Source organism: Apis florea, unplaced genomic scaffold, assembly GCF_048593485.1.
Source record: "Apis florea isolate Af1SG1 unplaced genomic scaffold, ASM4859348v1 contig_3158_pilon, whole genome shotgun sequence".
Classification (NCBI taxonomy): Eukaryota; Metazoa; Arthropoda; class Insecta; order Hymenoptera; family Apidae; genus Apis; species Apis florea.
This window is the reverse complement of record NW_028256713.1, coordinates 4,046,444-4,064,551: the sequence shown is the minus strand read 5'-3', so window position 1 is coordinate 4,064,551 and position 18,108 is coordinate 4,046,444. Positions and strand designations below refer to the sequence as shown.

General features: G+C 46.3%; 1 protein-coding gene across 3 annotated transcripts in view; it reads left to right on the top strand.

The window, feature by feature from the left end:
• LOC100871246 (uncharacterized) overlaps positions 1 to 18,108 on the top strand; it is a 168,278-nt gene that overhangs the window by 69,852 nt on the left and 80,318 nt on the right. The window contains exon 1 of one of the 3 annotated variants that reach the window (XM_086909455.1): positions 4,826 to 6,033. The exons of the other annotated variants lie outside the window; for them this stretch is intronic. Coding sequence (XP_086765581.1) covers positions 5,725 to 6,033 — 309 coding nt within the window. The 5' untranslated portion in view covers positions 4,826 to 5,724. Of the gene's footprint in view, positions 1 to 4,825; positions 6,034 to 18,108 lie in introns of those variants that run through there. 3 annotated transcript variants of the gene reach the window in all.

Here is an 18,108-nt window from a genome sequence, read left to right as displayed (position 1 = left end):
TACGCGAGGGTCGTTGAATCTTTAACCACAATTACATAAATAATATCGAGCTTACGTACTTATCCGAAAATCCGAGAAAAGATTTACGATCGTACGCCTCGCTTTAAGGCTTCGATCGAGCTTTAGTTGTAAGTTCGGTGAAACGAGGAGGAAAAAAAAAAAAAAGGGAAAAGAATCGCGCGCGTGGCAATGCGGAAACGAGTTGCGCGAGGTCAAGGCTCTTGAAGGCCCTGGAATGAAAGGACGAGGCTCTCTCCTTCTCGAGGAAAAGATAAGGACGTAACGACCGGATACCGGGACCCGGTTAATTTGACGCCTCGCTGAACCACGCACTTTTCACGCGAGACTTTCATCGTTCGTGGAACGTAACATTACTCGGTTGAATCGTGATTGGAATCGTGAATTTGAACTTCCACTGGAACTAACCTCTGATCAACTGATCGATTTGGGTTTGTCGCGAAAGAAAATTGATTCGTAGACTTTTTTCACGGGGGATTACAAGAATTTTCCCCGTTTTGGAAGATTTTCGTGGAAAGGAAAAGGGGCAAAGGTTTCGAAGAAGGAGGGTTCGTTTGCTCGAAGCCGGCGGATTCCACGCCCATTGTCGAGCCATTTATTAATACCTCTCCATCATTGACCTTTCCATTAACCCGTTTACGCAAGCATACAACAGCCGACAAAACAGCGAGAGAGAGAGGGAGAGAGCGTTTGGATAACGCGCGAGTTATTAGACCGGTCTTTGCGGATCGTTATCGTTGTCCGATCGATGGAATGGAAGTATTTCCTGGCCGGGACTCTGGCGTGCATTCGCGACTTTCACGAAGAAACGATCTCGTTCGCAGCCTTAACTCTCGATCGCATAGCTTGTTAAACGGGACGACTTGCGAGTCGAGAGAGCGCGCGCGCACGCGTCGGTGAAACGTTGTAAATCACCGTTCTGTTTGCCGACCGTTTCGAATATCTACGATTCTTGTGTCACCGATTTTTCACGCGCGCCTACCAACGCGTCTATCTTATCTAAACCGTTCCGTATCGACTTCTCTTTCGCAATTTCCTCCTCTCTCTTCTCTCTCTCTCTCTCTTCTCGCGGTGGAATTCGGCGGAAGCTGGCTCGGCTCGGTTCTGGCGGTTTCTCCGTTACAACCACGGATACTTTATCTTGTATCTATCTTTTCTTTTATCGGCTCGTTGTTAAGGGAGTGAGAATCTTATCGCTTATGGCATAGTTGCATCGTCGAATCGGGTTTTATCTCGCGATTCGAATCGATCTTTTTCTCTTTTTTCTTTTTTTTCTTTCTCTCGAAGGAGAAGGAAACGAGAGATCCTTCCATCGAGCGGCAGAGGATTTTATTTACTTATAGAGTGATGGCTCTATGGAGAAGTTTTGAAGGGAATCTTGTCATTCCGCTTTTACTCGAGCGTGAGAAGAAAGTCGGTAAAAAAAAAAAAGTGCAGGTAGAATTTTTAATAAGATAGTTTTAAATCTTTTTTTTTTTTAATAACGTAACTTAAAAATCGCAGCCAATCTATCCGAATTAATAACAGAGTACAGAGAGAATCTAAGGAGGAGGAGGATGCAAGGAATTTCTATTAAATATTTCTCCGTATAATGAAATTTACATTCATATCCATCCAAATGTTCCCTCTTATTCTCTTGCCTCTCTAATTCTCGGGAATGATAACCCTCGAGCTCGGGCTAGCAAAAGTTTGCAAACCGGAATGTTGTTTAGATTCGCCCCTCGTGGCGAGAGGAAATCGCGGTCCGGCCACTTCCTGCGGCACGTTCACTTCCGTCTCGTCGTGGCTCTCTCGGCTGATAATCTCCGAAGGCAGGTCGTACTGAAACGGCGGCCCGTGGTCGTTAATTTCTTGGAGCGGAGTGAAACCGGCATGGAGTGCGCAGAGAGATCAAAGGATAATATTTCTCACACTGGCCGACAGTATAATCGGCACGCAACGTTTCTCCCTTCTCCTATCCTTCTCTCTCTCTCTCTCTCTCTCTCTCTCTCTCTCTCTCTCTCTCTTCTAAGAGAGTTCTCTCTTTTTCATTGGAGAAGAAGAGGGATTTTTTTCACGAATTCACGTCGTGGGCCACGTGTGCCGCGATCGTGAACGAATCGATCGGAGCGGCACACTTTCGACCGAGATCGAGCTCGCTTTCGAGTTGGTGGAGATGGAAGACCGGAAGGGAAACGATCTATCGATCGATCGATCGATCCGATGTACCGCTTCCGTGGCCTGCGCAGGGATAATCGGCCACGGTTGATCGGCCGTCCGATTTTTCTCCACGTCTGCTGATCGTTCGAGATCAGGCCTTCGATGCGAATATCGGCGGCGAAAGTTTCGATTGTAAGCCTCGTCGTCTCGCATCCTCGTCGTTCGTACCACCACGGATACAGCGCCGGTAACACGGAAGTGGGCATAGCGAGATAGGTTGTTGCGGATTATGGCGTAGTAAATAAGAGTTAGCGTATTGACGATAAATAATTGTTTCCGTTACCGAGCCAGTAGCGGTGTGTTTATTCGTAAAGTGATTATCGCGAAACAAATTATTTGGAAATAACGCGTTTCAAATCGCGCGTTGGTGGTCGTCGCGACTTTCCGAAACAAGGGATTGGAGGGAAGAAAATAAAAAAAAAAAAAAAATGGCCGAGAAAAGAAAAAAGATTCGTTCGTGATAACTGGGGAGGAGGGATATTTATTGCTCGGTGGATCTTGATGGTTTTTTCGCAGTTTTGGCATTCCAGTTTCTGAAATATTTGGGGAACGCGAAAACGTAAAACGATTCGATCTCGTGGCCGGAGTTCGTGAGCCGGATAAATAGATCTGGAACGGCGGGAAGAGACGAGGGAAGAGGCAGGCATTACGCAAACCATATATATATATATATATATATATATATATATATATATATAGGAATTATTTTTCGAGTTATGACTGGTGTAAAAGGAATGCACGCAACGCGCCGCGACCCGATCTAATCAGATATTTATGGCGCTTTGACGTTATCTGACGATTCAACAAGCGCTCGTGTACCATTTCTTTCTCGCGCCGCGTTCCAGTTTCGACTTCTCGAAACCTCAAGTCGAAACGAGCGAACGCGTCCGTCATAGAAGCTTCGAGAGCACGAGTGATGTGCCGAAGATACTTTTACTTCGCAATCGCGGGACAAGATCGGGAGGATTACGAGAAGAAGAAGAAAAAGAAGAAGAAGAAGGAGAAGAAGAATTTGTGAGGAAGAAAAAAAAAAAAGTACACCGCGATTTCGCGATAACTGGAATTTATTCGACCTTTCTCCACTCGTGTTGAAATTTAACCCTCGACCGACGCTTAAAGAACGCTTACAGCGCGAGAGAAAAGACGAGAGAAATTTTCATTCGCGGCTTCTTTCTTCCATTTTATTGCCATCCATCGTCGAGAAAAGAGGGGAGCGACGAACGAGGGGAACGGCCGTCGCCGTTGAGAGACGAGATTCGGTCGAGGTTTAATTATTTCATATACGTCCAACAGGTAGCCAAGTAGGATAAGGCGTGTGTGTTTCTGGTTGCACGTCTCTCGCGTTTTATCGCATAGGTGAATCGCGACGCGGGACAAGTAGACGAGTCTCTCGCGCGAGAGGAGACGAGAAAGACGATGAAGATGAGAGATGAAGGCGAGAGGAGAGCGACTGACCGCGCGTGTACGCTCGTCGTGTTCTCCTACACGACGAATCTCGATCGTTGCCTTACGGGGGATCTCCTCCTCCGGATTCTCTTTTTCGCGCGAGATAAGAAGGAAGATTCGAGCTTAATTATATCGCGACAAATCGAAACAGAGACGATCGAACGTTTTCACAAGTTCCGCTTCTCGTTTCTAACGCGTTCGAGGAGGCAATGAAGAGGAGGTCGCGTCGATTCTCGACTCGCATCGTCCTTGAAACGGACGGTGTCGTGGTCGATCGATCATCGGATCGATCGAAGCTCGGATCGAGGAACGATCGGAAGGTCGCGCACGTTGTTAACCCCGTCTTATCGAGGAAAGAATTGCTCGATGCAGGGGTTTCTCGATCCGAAACGAGCTCTCGTTTCCACCTCTTTCGTCGCTTTCGTCGTGGAAGATGCCGCGGCGTCCTGTTCCGCACGACTACTCCCCATTTATCGCGTCCGACATGCGAAGAATATCACCGCGAAGCAACCGAGAACCAGTCATCGTGCCATTAATTAGCCGGTTGACGCCTAGAAACAGGAATTCATTCCGGGGTCAGGTATTATCAATTGCTTTTATCGTTGCCGAGACCGTTACGGCGGGACACGTTTCGCCGGTTGCAAATAGAGTACGATGCACCCTGCCGCGCATCCAGCCAGCCGGTTATACGCGAATCTTGGAAAATCAATTATTAACTCCCTCCCTCCTTTTCCCTCCTCTTCTCGAAAACCCGTTCCACCCAACGCGTTTCCTCCAACTTTCCGTAACGCAACAGCGTCGAACAGCGCCACGCTCGTGTGATAGATGACAAAGAAAAATTCCGTTCCTTCTTCTTCTAAAAAAAAAAAAAAAAAAGAGAGAGAGAGAGAGAGAGGGAGGGGGGAAGGGAGGGGAATGGAAAAATTAGGCGAATCGGAGAACGTGCGATAAAATAACCCTTTTTGCGGCTCGAGAGAGGAAGGAACGACGCGTAAGGCCCGAAGGGGAATAAGTCCCGATCGCCATGGTAACCGATGGACTCTCGGTCTCGCGGCTGGCCGTCGTAGATCGTCAAACTTCGATCCGGTTCGTGCGGGCTCGCCCGTACTCGGGCATTTCCGTGGAAGCGAGGCCAACCGGTCGGCAGACGCAGTCACCGCGCGACCAGTTCGATTCCGCACGTAGCCAGCGATCGTCGGTGCTCGTGTCGCGTGTATGTGTGTGCCGCGTCGCGTCGCGTTCGATCAATCGTGTATCAATCGTATCTTCCGCCCGTGTTGTTGTCACGTTTCGCCAATTGCCTCGTTTCCTGGAACGAGAGAGAGGAAGAAGGCGTCGTCCCATTCGCGAAACAGGGGAACCGCGAATCGGCGAGGAAAGAAACGGTGCGCGTAGAAACTACCGCTTTGAACACCGTGTTTGCGCTGCACGCCCCAAGGCAAAAATACCTGTGCGCCTGGTTTCGAGCCGATCCCCGACGAGCCTCTGACACGTCGCTCGCTACCACTTTTCTCTCCTCGTCCGATCGACGACGAGAAACGTGCCGCCGGTGGGCGAATACGCGTAGAAAACGAGCGTATTGCGTCGCCAACGAGACTCGAACGAATTGCTCCACCGATATCCCCCTTGTCTACCTACGACTCGTGTTTGTACTCGGTGACCGATTTTTTTTCTATCGCGCGTTATCTCGCTGCCCAGCCTTGTGTTTTTCCTCCTTTCCGCAACGACCGTTCGTCGTTGTATCAACAAACAGATAGGGAAAGATATAGAGAAAGAGAGAGAGAGAGAGAGGTGTGCGTGTGTGCGTGTATTCGCACGCGAGGCAAAGTGTCGTATACGCCGTTCCAGCAACCACCTGTGGATTTCGCGCGAAGCCGATCGAGTGACGGAAAGTGCATACATACATACATACATAGATATAACTGTCGGTTGGTGGAGGAGGAAGGGGTGGTGCATGTTGGCACGAGGAGGTGAACTCGTCGTCGGTCGAAGGGCCGGGCCGTGCGAACGATCATGTCCGAGTGAGGAAGTATCGTCGGGATCGTCGGGAAAACAGGTCGAATGATGACCATGTTCGGGACCCTCGTCCAGAGGCTCACCTCGCCGGTGACCTCGCCGACGAGCCCTCGTCGTCGTTTCAAATCCCCGTCCCGTTGGGAGGTGCAGAGCGATCCGGAGGACGATCCGGCCGCGCCGGTACGCAAGTCGAGGGCCAAGCATTTGTTGGATAAGCGCAAGAGCAAGAGCAGGGCGCGAGCTTTGAACGTGCATTCGGAACAAGTGCAGATGTGCAACTCCGGATGGCACGACGCCGCGTTTCCGCCGCTTCGGGGTACCAAGAGTCTCGGCAGGCTCGACGGTATGAAAGAGGTGAGTCTCGTTGTTTTTTCTCTTTTTTTTTTTTTTTTTCTTCTGCATATATCTATCACGGGAATACGATTCCTCCGGCGTTGCGTAATAAAACGAAGCGAGGTGGCGGTAATGTCGAAATTCCTCTGTCGTGCCGTCATATTATATGCGGCGTGTTACTCGCGCAGATTGGGGGGAATTTCGAGGAGAGCGGCGGTTCGAGCGTTTGGGATCCGTAATTTGGATCCTTTCGAGAGGAAAAAGTTTTGTGTTTAAAAGTTTATCAACGGGTTGAACCTTGACGAGAATTTCGTGTCGCGTTTCGTTTTACACGTTTCTGTTCGATGCAAATCTATTAACTCGGTAATATCCTCGTAAGTCATTCGTAGTAGTGCGTCGAATCGAGTTGACATTTGATTTTCCTCGGTGTAACGTTACCGATTAAACCGCGAATTCGTATTCGCCTGAGAAGCATACAGTAAGCGTAACTTTACTTTTTCTTTCCACTCTTTTCTCTTCGATCGCTCGAAACGCATTTTTCGCGGACGTGTTGCGTGCCCATCGCTCTTTCGAAATTTCGTAAAATTACGCGAATGTTCGCGCTGAATTCCCACTGAAACGATATTTCAAAATATCGCGAACGAACGAACGAACGAACGAACTTTTGAACCGGTCGAGATAAAACGAGTTATCATTATTGTTACATTACGTTGTTGTACGCTATCATGTATGTAGGTTCTAATAGAGTAAGTAAGAGGAATTTCGAGGCCGGAGCCTATTCCGCGAATTCGAGAATGATAGTAAACACGCGCATGCCTACGTGTGTCCCTATGAGAATGTACGTGTCTAAGCCGCGTGTTTATCGCGTGATAACGCCCAATACCTCGAGAACGGGTTTCACCGTTTTCCCAAGCGTCGATCGAAACCTGCGATCTCCGTGGAATCGGATTCGAAAATTGGGGATATCGGGTCGCGCGATTAATTGGAATTGAACGCGGGGAAAGGATAAAAGCGTTGTACTTTTCCATAGCTTTTTAATTAAACTTAAACTTCACGGCGCGGTGAGCGGCGGCGGCGGCGCAACCTGATTACATAATTGCATCGCAACGTAATACCAGTTTTTAGACCGGTGTTTTTGCGTTTTTAACTCGTTCAACCGCGAGTTTCGCTCGTGATCCGCGCTCGCTCCTGATTATGTAGGCGAGCGTTAATGAGTTTTTCTTTCTTTCTTCTCTTTTTCTCCCCTTTTTTCTTTTTCCTTCCTTCCTTCCTTCCTTCCTTCCTTTTCCTCGAAAATGTTGAGCCGCGGCCATTACCTTCGTCGCATCCGTGACACGATCGTAGCGACGTGTAACCGGAACACCGGATAGGTGGGGAAAGGGAGGAAAGAAAGAATAAAAGAATCACGGAGCGAGCGGAATTTCTCGCTGCACAGGCGAGAGGCCCGTGTGTGCGTTTACTTGGATTTTACTTGGAGCAGATCCTATGATCGTTATCGACCGAGTGTTTTCGCCGATATAATATCGTTGTCCGAGATAATTTACGTTCGATAACGGATCATCGATATTGAATCGAAAAACTGGATTATTAATAATCGAATCTTTGTACTCGTCCGACTCGTAAAATCGTTTCGCGTATTTCGAATTCGAATGCCAATATGATATTTCGATTTGCCCCGATCGAAACGAACTTTGCGAACGACTTCTCGACTTCCTTCCGCTCGAAACGATGAAAAACGGCGGGGTCGTGGAGCGTAACAGTCGTATAAATCGGCAGCTTTCACCGAGCGTGGATACATCTTGCCACGTCTCCCGTAACTCGAGCAAATTGTACTCTCTCTCTCTCTCTTTCTCTCTCTCTCCTCCTCCTCTCCCCTTTCTTCTCGAACAGCGGGACGCGAAATTGCGGGTAGGAGAGGAGAGGAGAGGTGCGCGCACAGCGGCCATTAAGTGTCGTCCACGACGAAGGTGGTGCGTTTCGTAATTCGACGAAATTGCACGGTTTTAACGACTCGGTATTTGAACGACGACCTTTTGCGCGTTTCTCTCTGCGCTCGGCGCCACCACACACGGGGGGATGGGGGGGGGAGGAGGGGACCAAAGAAATATATAAATACACGCGCGGATCGGCGGCAGGGGCATTAAGACCCCCGAGTAAAAGGTGGACGTTGCCGAATGCTCGTAATTCGAGCGACTCTTAACTCTTAACGACGACAACGCTTTCGTCCCGCCTCTCTTCCCCCTCCCTTTTCTTCCTTTTTATATATTTTTCTTTCGCCAGGGAAGGCCACTCTCTCTCTCTCTCTCTCTCTTCGAGTACCATTAATTTCGCGCGAGAAAAGAAAGAAGATTGTGGATATCATCGAACGCGTGTAGAAACAGCCCCTAACGACGCTCTCCAAGCGTCTCCACCTCCCTTTCGGAGAACACTGTTGAAGAGGAAACGCGTTGTCGGAAGATAGGGATCTGGCGGGGCGCATCTAGTTAAACGCGGTGCATGCAGAAAGGGTGGAGATCTCCTCTCTTGCTCGAACTCGATCTTGGTGCGAGACACGAGGAAGTTCCGGGCCGAGCTCTCTCTCTCTTTCTCTCTCTCTTTGGAGATCAGATAAGATGGACGATCGGTGGTGATGGAGCACGGTAGCCGAATATCCTCGGCCCTCTCGGCCAATGCTCGATTTTTTTCGAGGTCCTTGAACGCGGCCAGTCCTTGAACCATCTTCCCGAATAGGGAATGTTTACCGATTCTGCCCCACCGAAATTCCTTGCCTCGCGTTTTAAACGGGGATCAGGAGGTGGGGGAGATGGGATGGGAATCGAAAGGATTTTTCGTCTCTTTGATTTTCGTCGATATCGAGAAGTTGTTTGTTTTACAGGCGTTTTATTTCTTCTACGATCTCGATACGACGATATTATTATTATTTTTTTTTTTTTTATCGCCAAGTATAAGCAAATTTTAAGACGGCGGAGAACGAATTGAGCAATCGAGTGAATTTTAAGAAGCGTTAAGAATCGGCGCCGGCGGTACAAGGCGGCTAAAATTCCTGGTCGATCGGAAAGCGAGCTCGCGAACAGGCCCCGTTGGCCCTAAGGCTCAAGCGCATTCCGAAACTCTGAATCAAGCCTCGTTTTCGTCCCCCCTCTGCGTGGAACGCACACATCGGAGACCGCGATCGTTATCGCGCAACGCGATACTTGAGCGTGTTATCGCACGCTTGGGATTCGCGGAAACTTTGAAAATTCATAAAAATTAACTACTCCTTCCCCTCCAATTTCGAATCTGGAGAAAAGAAAGGAAAAAGGAAAGAGAAGAGAAGGAAATCATGACCGATCCGCGCTCCCTTCACGATGATTTACGCTCGAGCCGGGGCCTAAACGCGAAACGAATGACGAGAGGAGCCATCAATTTCGAATATATCAGAAGGGATTAGTCGAAAATGTGTGCTGCTGCTCGCCGATGGCGTTGCGTTTTTTATTCTACGCCAGAAATCCGCGTGTTGCTTTTTCTACGTGTTGGAACGAGCCAGTTCCCCGCGGGTGTCCCCGCCATTGTTCGGACGAATTCGAAAAGACGAGGCAGAAAAAGATGCTAATTGTGAATATGAAAATCGCGGCGGGGGTGTCGAGCCATCAGGTTTCGTTCTTTACGAGAACGACCAAGAGCACACGCCACCTCTCTCTCTCTCTTTCCCTCCTTCGCTCTTTGCCAGACTCTTGCGATTTTCGTCTTCTCCTTTTTTTTTTTTTTTTTTCTTTTGCATCCCTTAACATTCGCTCGGTCGAAGGAGTTATGACGAGTTGACCATTCCCGAGACCACGAAGATTTCGTAGAAAAACGAGTCTTGTTAATGGCAAAAAAGCTGGAGAGAGAGAGAGAGAGAGAGAGAGGTTCTCTCGAAAACGTTTCGACCGTGACATTCTTTGATAGTCCCTCGACCTGTCCTTGATCCTTCCTAGAAGATGCTAGATCTTCCCCCATCGAGAGACCGTTGTTTAGATATAAATGGCCGTGAGAATGGTAGAAAAGGGTTAGAGAAGGTGATAAAAATATGTAACGCGCGCGTGTATTTTATCGCCAAGTTTCGATCTTTATCCCTCCCCCTTTTTTTTTTCCTTCGCTGTAATTAACCATCCTTTCGCGTTACTCCCTCCCTCCCTCCCTCTGCCCTCGTCGATCCTCGCGGGAGATATCACGTGAGATCGTTCGCCCCGTCGAGTCGCCTTTTCTTATTCCCGCCTATCCTATTTGCAATTTGTTTTTCGCACGACGTTTCTTCCTTTTTCCTCCCTCGGCATTCTTCTCGCGATTCTCGATTGCATTCTGATCGATGAAACGAAACGCCGTGTAACCGCTTCACCAAAGCGTATGAATAATTAAACGAGCCGTGACATTAGCCGCGTTATCAGAATGTAAACACATCGGAGGGGGGAGGGAAACGTGAAATGGTTCGCTAACGTGATACGTGCAACGATATACGTACGCGTCGACCTGTCCTGTTTGCCACGTTTCATCCATCCGCGGCATAAGATTTCTTTTTATATCTACGGTGTCCTCTTCCCGATCCATCTGATATAATACGATATTATAGCCGATAGGTGAAATAAATTCGTCGTTAAAGCGTTAAAGCGTGAGGACGAAGATTAAGAAATCGTCGAAATTTGCGAAAAGAAAATTTTAGAAGGAAAAACTTTTCCAACAAGCACCCAATTCCGTTCGTCTCGTCTTGTTTTCAATTTCTCTCCTCCATACATCCTCTTGTAACGGCGCGTGGCGAATAAAATATCAAAGCGATGAATCGTCTCGTATACACCTGAATCCCCATTAGAGGGATTCGCGAACTTATCGTTCGCGGCCGAGAGATCGTTTCGTTAACGAAGGTAACCTCTTCCCTAAAACGACACGCCTTCGTTCGGGAAAAGAATGGAAAGAGAAGAGAGAGAGAGAGAGAGAGAGAGAAAAACGGAGGAGGAATGTTGGCACTCGCGCAACCTCGTCGGGATCGTTAACTGCCAGAGAAACGTAATCGCGGTAATGATCGCAATTAAATTCGTGGCGATTCTCTTCTTTGACTCTGATTCTCCTCTCTTCCTCTTTGCCCTCTCGTTAAGGTGTGCATCGTGATTAAGGAAGCGTGGTGAATCCGTTTGTTTCGTTCCCGATGCGATCCAATTTATTCTCCAAGTAATTAATAGTTGCTACCGAACGTGGATACTTTTGTAATTCTACGTACAAAGAAATTCTTCTTTCACGTTTTCAATTAACTTTTTCTTCTTTTTCTTTTTTTTTTTTTTTTTCGTGTTCTCTTTCCAAGGCTGTTGAGATTCGTAAACGAAAGCGAGGCATGATTGAAATTATCGTTTATATTAGAAAACGAAACCACCTTTAGGACAATGTTGTCCCGAGGATCCACGTGAAACGTCGTCGTTCCAATTATATACATATGTAGCTAGATTTAGCGCATTCGATAAGACGCGGCTTCGTTTCTCTTTTCCAACGTTTAAATGGGATTTCATGGACAAGAGTCGGTTAGTCGGTTAGTCTCGCTTCTTCTTTCTCTTCGATAAAACGAGCGGTCTTTCGAGCGCGCTTTATAAAGCGAGCCTTTTGAACGCGAGCGTTTCCGCTTCGAAAACGGACATTCACGGACAGACACTTTCATTCACGGCATACACACACACATTGAAGACTCGAGTTTTGTATCTTCTCGTGGGGTGTCGCGTAAAAGAGTATAAATGAATTTTGTCATTCTTCTTTTTTTCCTTGGTCGACGGAACGTCTCGTATGTATAAAAATTTCGATTTCGTTTTTTCTTCCCTCGTTACGTCTTTTATTATATTATAATTTTGTCGTAAAAATTTTTCGTAAATAATAGAATACTGTATTAAATTTCCATTTTCACATAATCGATCCGCGACTCTGGCTAATTAATCCTAATGGACGAAACGTTCAGTGGCGCGATTCCAAGTTTATCGAACTTTCCTTGAAATAATAAAATATTTTAATTTTTCTCTCGTTACATCGAATCGAATTTTGTCGTAAAAATTTTTCGTAGACAATAGAATACTGTATTAAATTTCCATTTTCGATCGAAAATGATAGCATGATCGATCCGATATCTCTCTAGCTAATTAATCCCAACGTGGACGAAACGAGTGGCGCGATTCCAAGTTTATCGAACTTTCCTTGAAATAATAAAACATGGTTGGTTTCGTAGACTTTGAAGCATCGATCGCGAGGGAGGGGGAGGCGAGTTTCGACGGTAATTGGCCGGCACAGGGGCACGAACGCTCCGTTAGAAAACAGCAACATCATAAAGCATTCTTTCATTACGGAATCCAGATGGTATCTTATCCGAGGCGTGCTCCCATAATTCAATTCACCGGTCTCCCACAGGTTTCGTGCGAAACTCCTCGCCTGGCAATCGCGGCCCGCGATTTTCTTCAATAAGGCTTGCGATGCACAATGCGCGACGATGATGTCGGGGATGGCAAATGGAGGAAGAAAAGCAGCCTCGACCGATCGATCGTATATCTCGTCGATTGCGCCTCGGTCGGAACAATCGAGCGATTTACCGGGCATTGAATCGTTTCCTTGAATATTTATCAAACGATGTATAAAATAGGATATATAAATTGATGGTGATCATCTGGAAAAATATTTGGCTGTTGTAGGAATACAGCCTTTGCATTCGTTCCTTCTATTATTATCGCAGATAGTTATTCGGAATTGACAAACGATTCGCCGAATTTTAAATCGAAATTAAATTTATCGAGCAGTGATTTTATGCTAGTGTTCGTTGAACAGCGAAATAAGCGTTCCGACGACGGAAAAAAGAAGAAGAAGAAAAAAAAAAACGTACCAATTCGTTGTTAAAACGTTGATCAACGAATGAGGAGTATTAATCATTCTACTTATTTTCTTCTTAAGGATTAATTAAAGTTTTAACATTCCAATGTTTCTTTTAAACGCGTCTCATAGAGTATAATTTCGCATGAGTCACCGATAACTCGGCTGGAAGTTACTAATTGCTGGAAGACCTCCGCCAACTTTGCGCAGGAAGATCGTGTACACGTAGACTCGCTCGCCAGGTGCTTTCACCTAAATGGAAGGAGGGAACAATGAACGTGGAAGGGTCAGTAACTGCGTAACGAAAAGACGGAAAAGGGAGCGCGAGTCACCGTTGTGTAGGCTTGACCAGCGGTAATGCAGTGAAAACGAGGTCTTAACGACCTCGACATTAAGTCGGGTGCCGTCGTGTCTTCATTCCTCCTCCCCTCTCCTCCCTCCCTCTCCTTCTCGACTCGTTGTTCTAGCATGATTGTCGGCTTGTGTCAAAGATCCACGACCCGGAGAACGGAGGGTTCGGGTTAAACGAGGAATTAACGTCGAGCCACTGGACAAAGTGGATGAAAACAAGCTTTTACGATAGTATAACAGGCACGATTTAAAACCAGAGGTGGTGAAATTGTCGGGGGAAATCGTGATTCGCGTGTCGTTTTTACGACACCTGTCGACCTCTTATCCTCGTGATCTATTTAGAATAATCGAACCGTTCCATTTTTTTCCCTCTTCTTTTCTTTTCTTTTCTTTTTTTTTTTTCTTCTTCTTCATTACGAATCGAAGAAACGTGGATGACAGAAAACAATTTTTATATTCGTGTTAAAAGTAACTCGAGACACTCTCTTTCACGCAGCATACGTTATTTCATTCCTGTTTTGAATTTACACGTTTAAAACCACAATTAACAATTACCTTCTACCTTCTCCTCCTCTCCTCTGTGTCCAATCGATCACAAAACGATAATTCCTCTCAACCTCATCGTCGACGAAGAATATCTTTCGTCGAGAGGATCCAGCTCCTTCGAGATATATATATCTTAATTAACGGTTGGCACGGAGAGCCGCGTTCCATTTGGCGGGGGAACATCTCGTGGGCCCGGATTAATCGCCGCCTCGCGCGACGAAATATTATTTTCGCGTTGCTCGCGACGTTCGACATGCATGCTCGGCGAAATTACAACCCGGTGAAACGCTTCGCGCTCCAAGCATCCGAGGTACCGTTATCGAGCTGGTGAACGTCGAGCGCGAAATCCTCTTGGATGACGGCTGCTCCCGCTGCTTCTGCCTTCGAGTGTCGAGTGTCGTTGCTCCTCGGACGAGTTTCTAATCGCGTCGCGGGGGAGGGCCATTGTTTCGCCCTTCCGGGAAAAATTGGGGAAGGATGGGACTCTCGCGCTCTCCATCGCCATTATTTGAGAGAGAAAGAGGGATCGATGAGAGGTTTGTACGCGCGATATCTGAAGCTCGATTCGAAATCATCGAGAGTGAAATATTGGAGAGGAGCAATTTATTTGAATACTTGTTATTTTTATGAAAGGCAAAACCGTTTGCGCTCGAGAGGCGAGTTTCAGTCAGCCATGTCGTTTCGTGCGGCAGCTCGAGCGATTTATGTGTCAGATTTATCTCCAATTAATAAGAGCGCGGTATTAATTTGTAAATAGGTTCTTTGTCTTGTTTATTAAGAAATGTATAAAGTCATTTTGTGAAAAAGTCGTCGAGCGCAAAGGGTTAATAATTTTAATCGCAATACGGTTTAAATTCGATTTCGTTATTTTGTTTCTTCGTCTCAAACGGCAAGCAACGGAACGGTTGTAAAAAAGTAATTTGAATGTTAGTGGTTGATTTCGATAGCGTTGTTTTTATTAGACTTGGGAACGTGTCGAGTAATTTATAGGACGAATATTTCGAATAATTTTATATGAAAAGTGGCGGAGGGCGTAGCGAGGTGAACGAGCCGAGAATGCGATACGAGACACGGCTTACTCATCGGCTTATTATTCGCGGTATCGATTTTACCGCATACCTCGGCCGTCTATTATTATCTCACCAGTTGACTACCTTCTCTGTTTATTAATTATACCGATTGTAGCAAGCTTATCTGTATTTTATATTCCGGCTCGTGTTCTTGTCTTCTGTTCGTCGAGTCATATTCTAATCGCGTTCAACAGATCGGCATTCCGAACTTTGTTGCTCGATTTTTTACGACCTATGAATCGGACAGCCGACCCGATCATTCCTTTTTTTTCAATCAAAATGGAAACAAGCGTTAGAAAATCTTTAAAAAGAAGAGACAAATTTTCGACGTTGCATCATGATAAATTTTCGAGTGGAAAGGAAGGATCGATTTCTCTCGTGATAAAGAATAGATATATAAAATTGAAATTAAAAATCCCACGAAGAAAGTTGAACGAAAAAATTGAATGAAAGATGGAATCGCTTCGGTCGAAGGCTGAATTGGATTGAAATTCGAAGGGGCCACGGCGAACGCGGAATTTTAGACCCCGCACTTTATCGGCTATCAGTTTGATTTGCGGTAAGTGGCTCGTTACGCAATGAATGCCATCGATTTCCTGCCGCGGTTGCACCGCGGGCCCCTCGAACTCGATAAAATCGATCGGTATCTCGATCTTGTACGGCTGCCCAACAGCGTATTAGCACCGATCTAGTTGCTCCTCTTGCCTCGCCACCTTCTCTCTTCCCCCCCCGCGATCCACGATCGCGATCCTCGATCGCACCGCGGGACACGCTTAATTCGAATTACGCTAATTGACGAGATACGAGCCTCGTACCTTGCTCTCCGCTCTCTCTCTCTCTCTCTCTCTATTTCTCTCGTTCCACGTAGAGGCGATACGCTTCCACCGGAAACGGAGAATGAAGTCTTCGTTGGCTCTAATTCGATCGAGCGGATTAGATACCGGAGCGCGTAGCCGCGGGCTGCCTGCCTCGCGTTAATCCGCGTTATATTTTCGTTCTTTATTGCTGCAGCCGATATTGCTAACTGGTGGTTGGCGATGGTGGTGGTGGTAATGGTGTATGTACGAGGCAGAGGATACGTATCGCCTGTGGAGGAACGATCGTAAATATTCGATATCGCGATCGTGGAAACGAAGTGGTATCGCGAATTTTTCTGCTTTTCTTTCCTCTCCTTTTCCTTCTTTCTTTTTTTTTCTTTTATCAACGAACGCTAGATTTCCGCTCGGATTATCTTCCATTTCAGAGGGGTAAAGAATTTGTGTACGGTTGATTGTGATTCGAATCTTGGTTTTTGACGCAACACGTGTATACACGTTCGATTACACGATAATTTTTGGTCGAAGATCAAATTGGACGATCGATTCGCACGTTCGTTGCTGATGAGCAGACAGTTTTGGATTTCATTCCATTATATTCCATTTGTCATAAAAAAATCGATATGTGAGCATTCTCTTTCGTTTTTTCTTTTTCTTTTATGAATAACGCGTTTTTGAATATACGTGTTTGTATTGAGTTTAAATTAAAACGGAAAATATGCGAAAATAAGGATGTTATATATATTTGGATGATGGAGCGACGTTTGGGTGGAGAGCATTGGACGGTGCAGACAGGACCTTGTTCCACGCCGGAATACGGCCCTCGGGAATGCCGAAGGTTCCGGTTCTGATTCATTGTCGCGTCATATATATCTAGACGCCGGTGCCTCCGTCTCTGATGCGTGGGTTGGCACGCACGCAGACGCGTGCAACTTGATACATATTCGCTGGTTGAACGATGGAGAAAGAGAAAGGCCGTCGTTATATATATATCGGAAGAAGAGAAAAGGAGAAAGAGAGAGAGAGGTAGGAGGAAGAGGGTCGAAGAGCCGGCAAAGAGAAGTAACGAGCATGCCTATTCGCGCCATTCATATTTCCTGGAACACGACGCTCCTCCGCGGCCCATTTCATTTAACGCGTTACGTTATATCGTCCCTTCTCTCTTCTTCTTCTTCTTCTTCTACCAAATTCATTATTTCTCCATTACGTATTTTCCGTGTTAATCGTGCTATCGAAATTCCTCGTTTCGAAAAAGTTTCTCTAGTTTAATTCATCGTTTTTTTCTAAATCATCACTACTTAGCATCACTGTGCGACGCTATATCATCCATACGTATATTTACAGTCGCAATATCTTTGCTCAATTATAGTAGAAATAATCAATTAAGCCTGCATTCCTTCCGAAGTTTCTTCCGAACTTCCTCGTCTTAACAAAGTGGCTTTGGCAAGGACTTTTCATTCGAAACGTAAATTCTAAATAATCAAGCGTATATTCTTTCCATTATCCGCTGTCGAGGTGGTAATATCTTGTAAATATCTTTGGTAAATATTAGTAGTTCGATCTACTGGAAACAGCCAATCGTATAACTCACGTATCCCCCCCCCCCCTTTTAAACGCCTTCTTTAGTTCGTTTTTTCTCAAAGTAGTTTCTTTTTAAAAAGAAAAAAAATTAAGCAACGTATATTCCTTCTTATGGAACGTAATTCAACGCGATGTCCCTCGGGTAGTCTTCTCTCTCAAGAATATCCTCCTCCTCCCTTTCGAGCGTATGCTCATTTGCGGCGCACCCTGCTCGCGTCGTATTACAAGCGTCGTTTCCAAGCCACATGTCGAAATCCCATAGACGATTCCGCGCCATTGTTTGCAAACACCTACGAGCGAGCCGGGTATTTTCCTTTCGCGCTCGAGCGCGACGCTTGTTGCACGCGTTCGATCGTCGGCCGGTGAGCCAGATGATCCGATCATTAGGGAGTCGAGAGGCGTCCCTCGATCGGCCAGGCTGATAATCCCTCGGTCCACGCCTTTATCGAGCTCGATGAATCGAGCTTTGACCTGTTGCGCCTTCCGCGGAGAAATTATTTCGCGGAGGAGAAACGAAGAATCCGATGTTCGGTGAGAAATGGGAAAATTTCGAGTCGAATTTGGCAAAATAAATATTTCTTAATTTTATTTATAACGAAGAAGGTTCCTCGTTTCGATATTTTTAATTGAGAGATGAGAAAAAATGGAATCTGAAGAGAGTTTTTTTTTTTTTTTTAGAGTACTGCATTTTTTAAATGTTTCCAGAAGCCGTAATGGATTAAGTATTCCGTGTATTTATAGATCTTGTTAGAATTTCCCAGTAGTTACAAGGTTCCTCGCTCGGTTCTCGCCAAGAACCGCTCGCACGAAACCGCTATAAACGCTCTTCGCATTCAAACTCACGCGTAACATGCCCCTTACCTTCTTATCCAATCCCTCGGATTTCG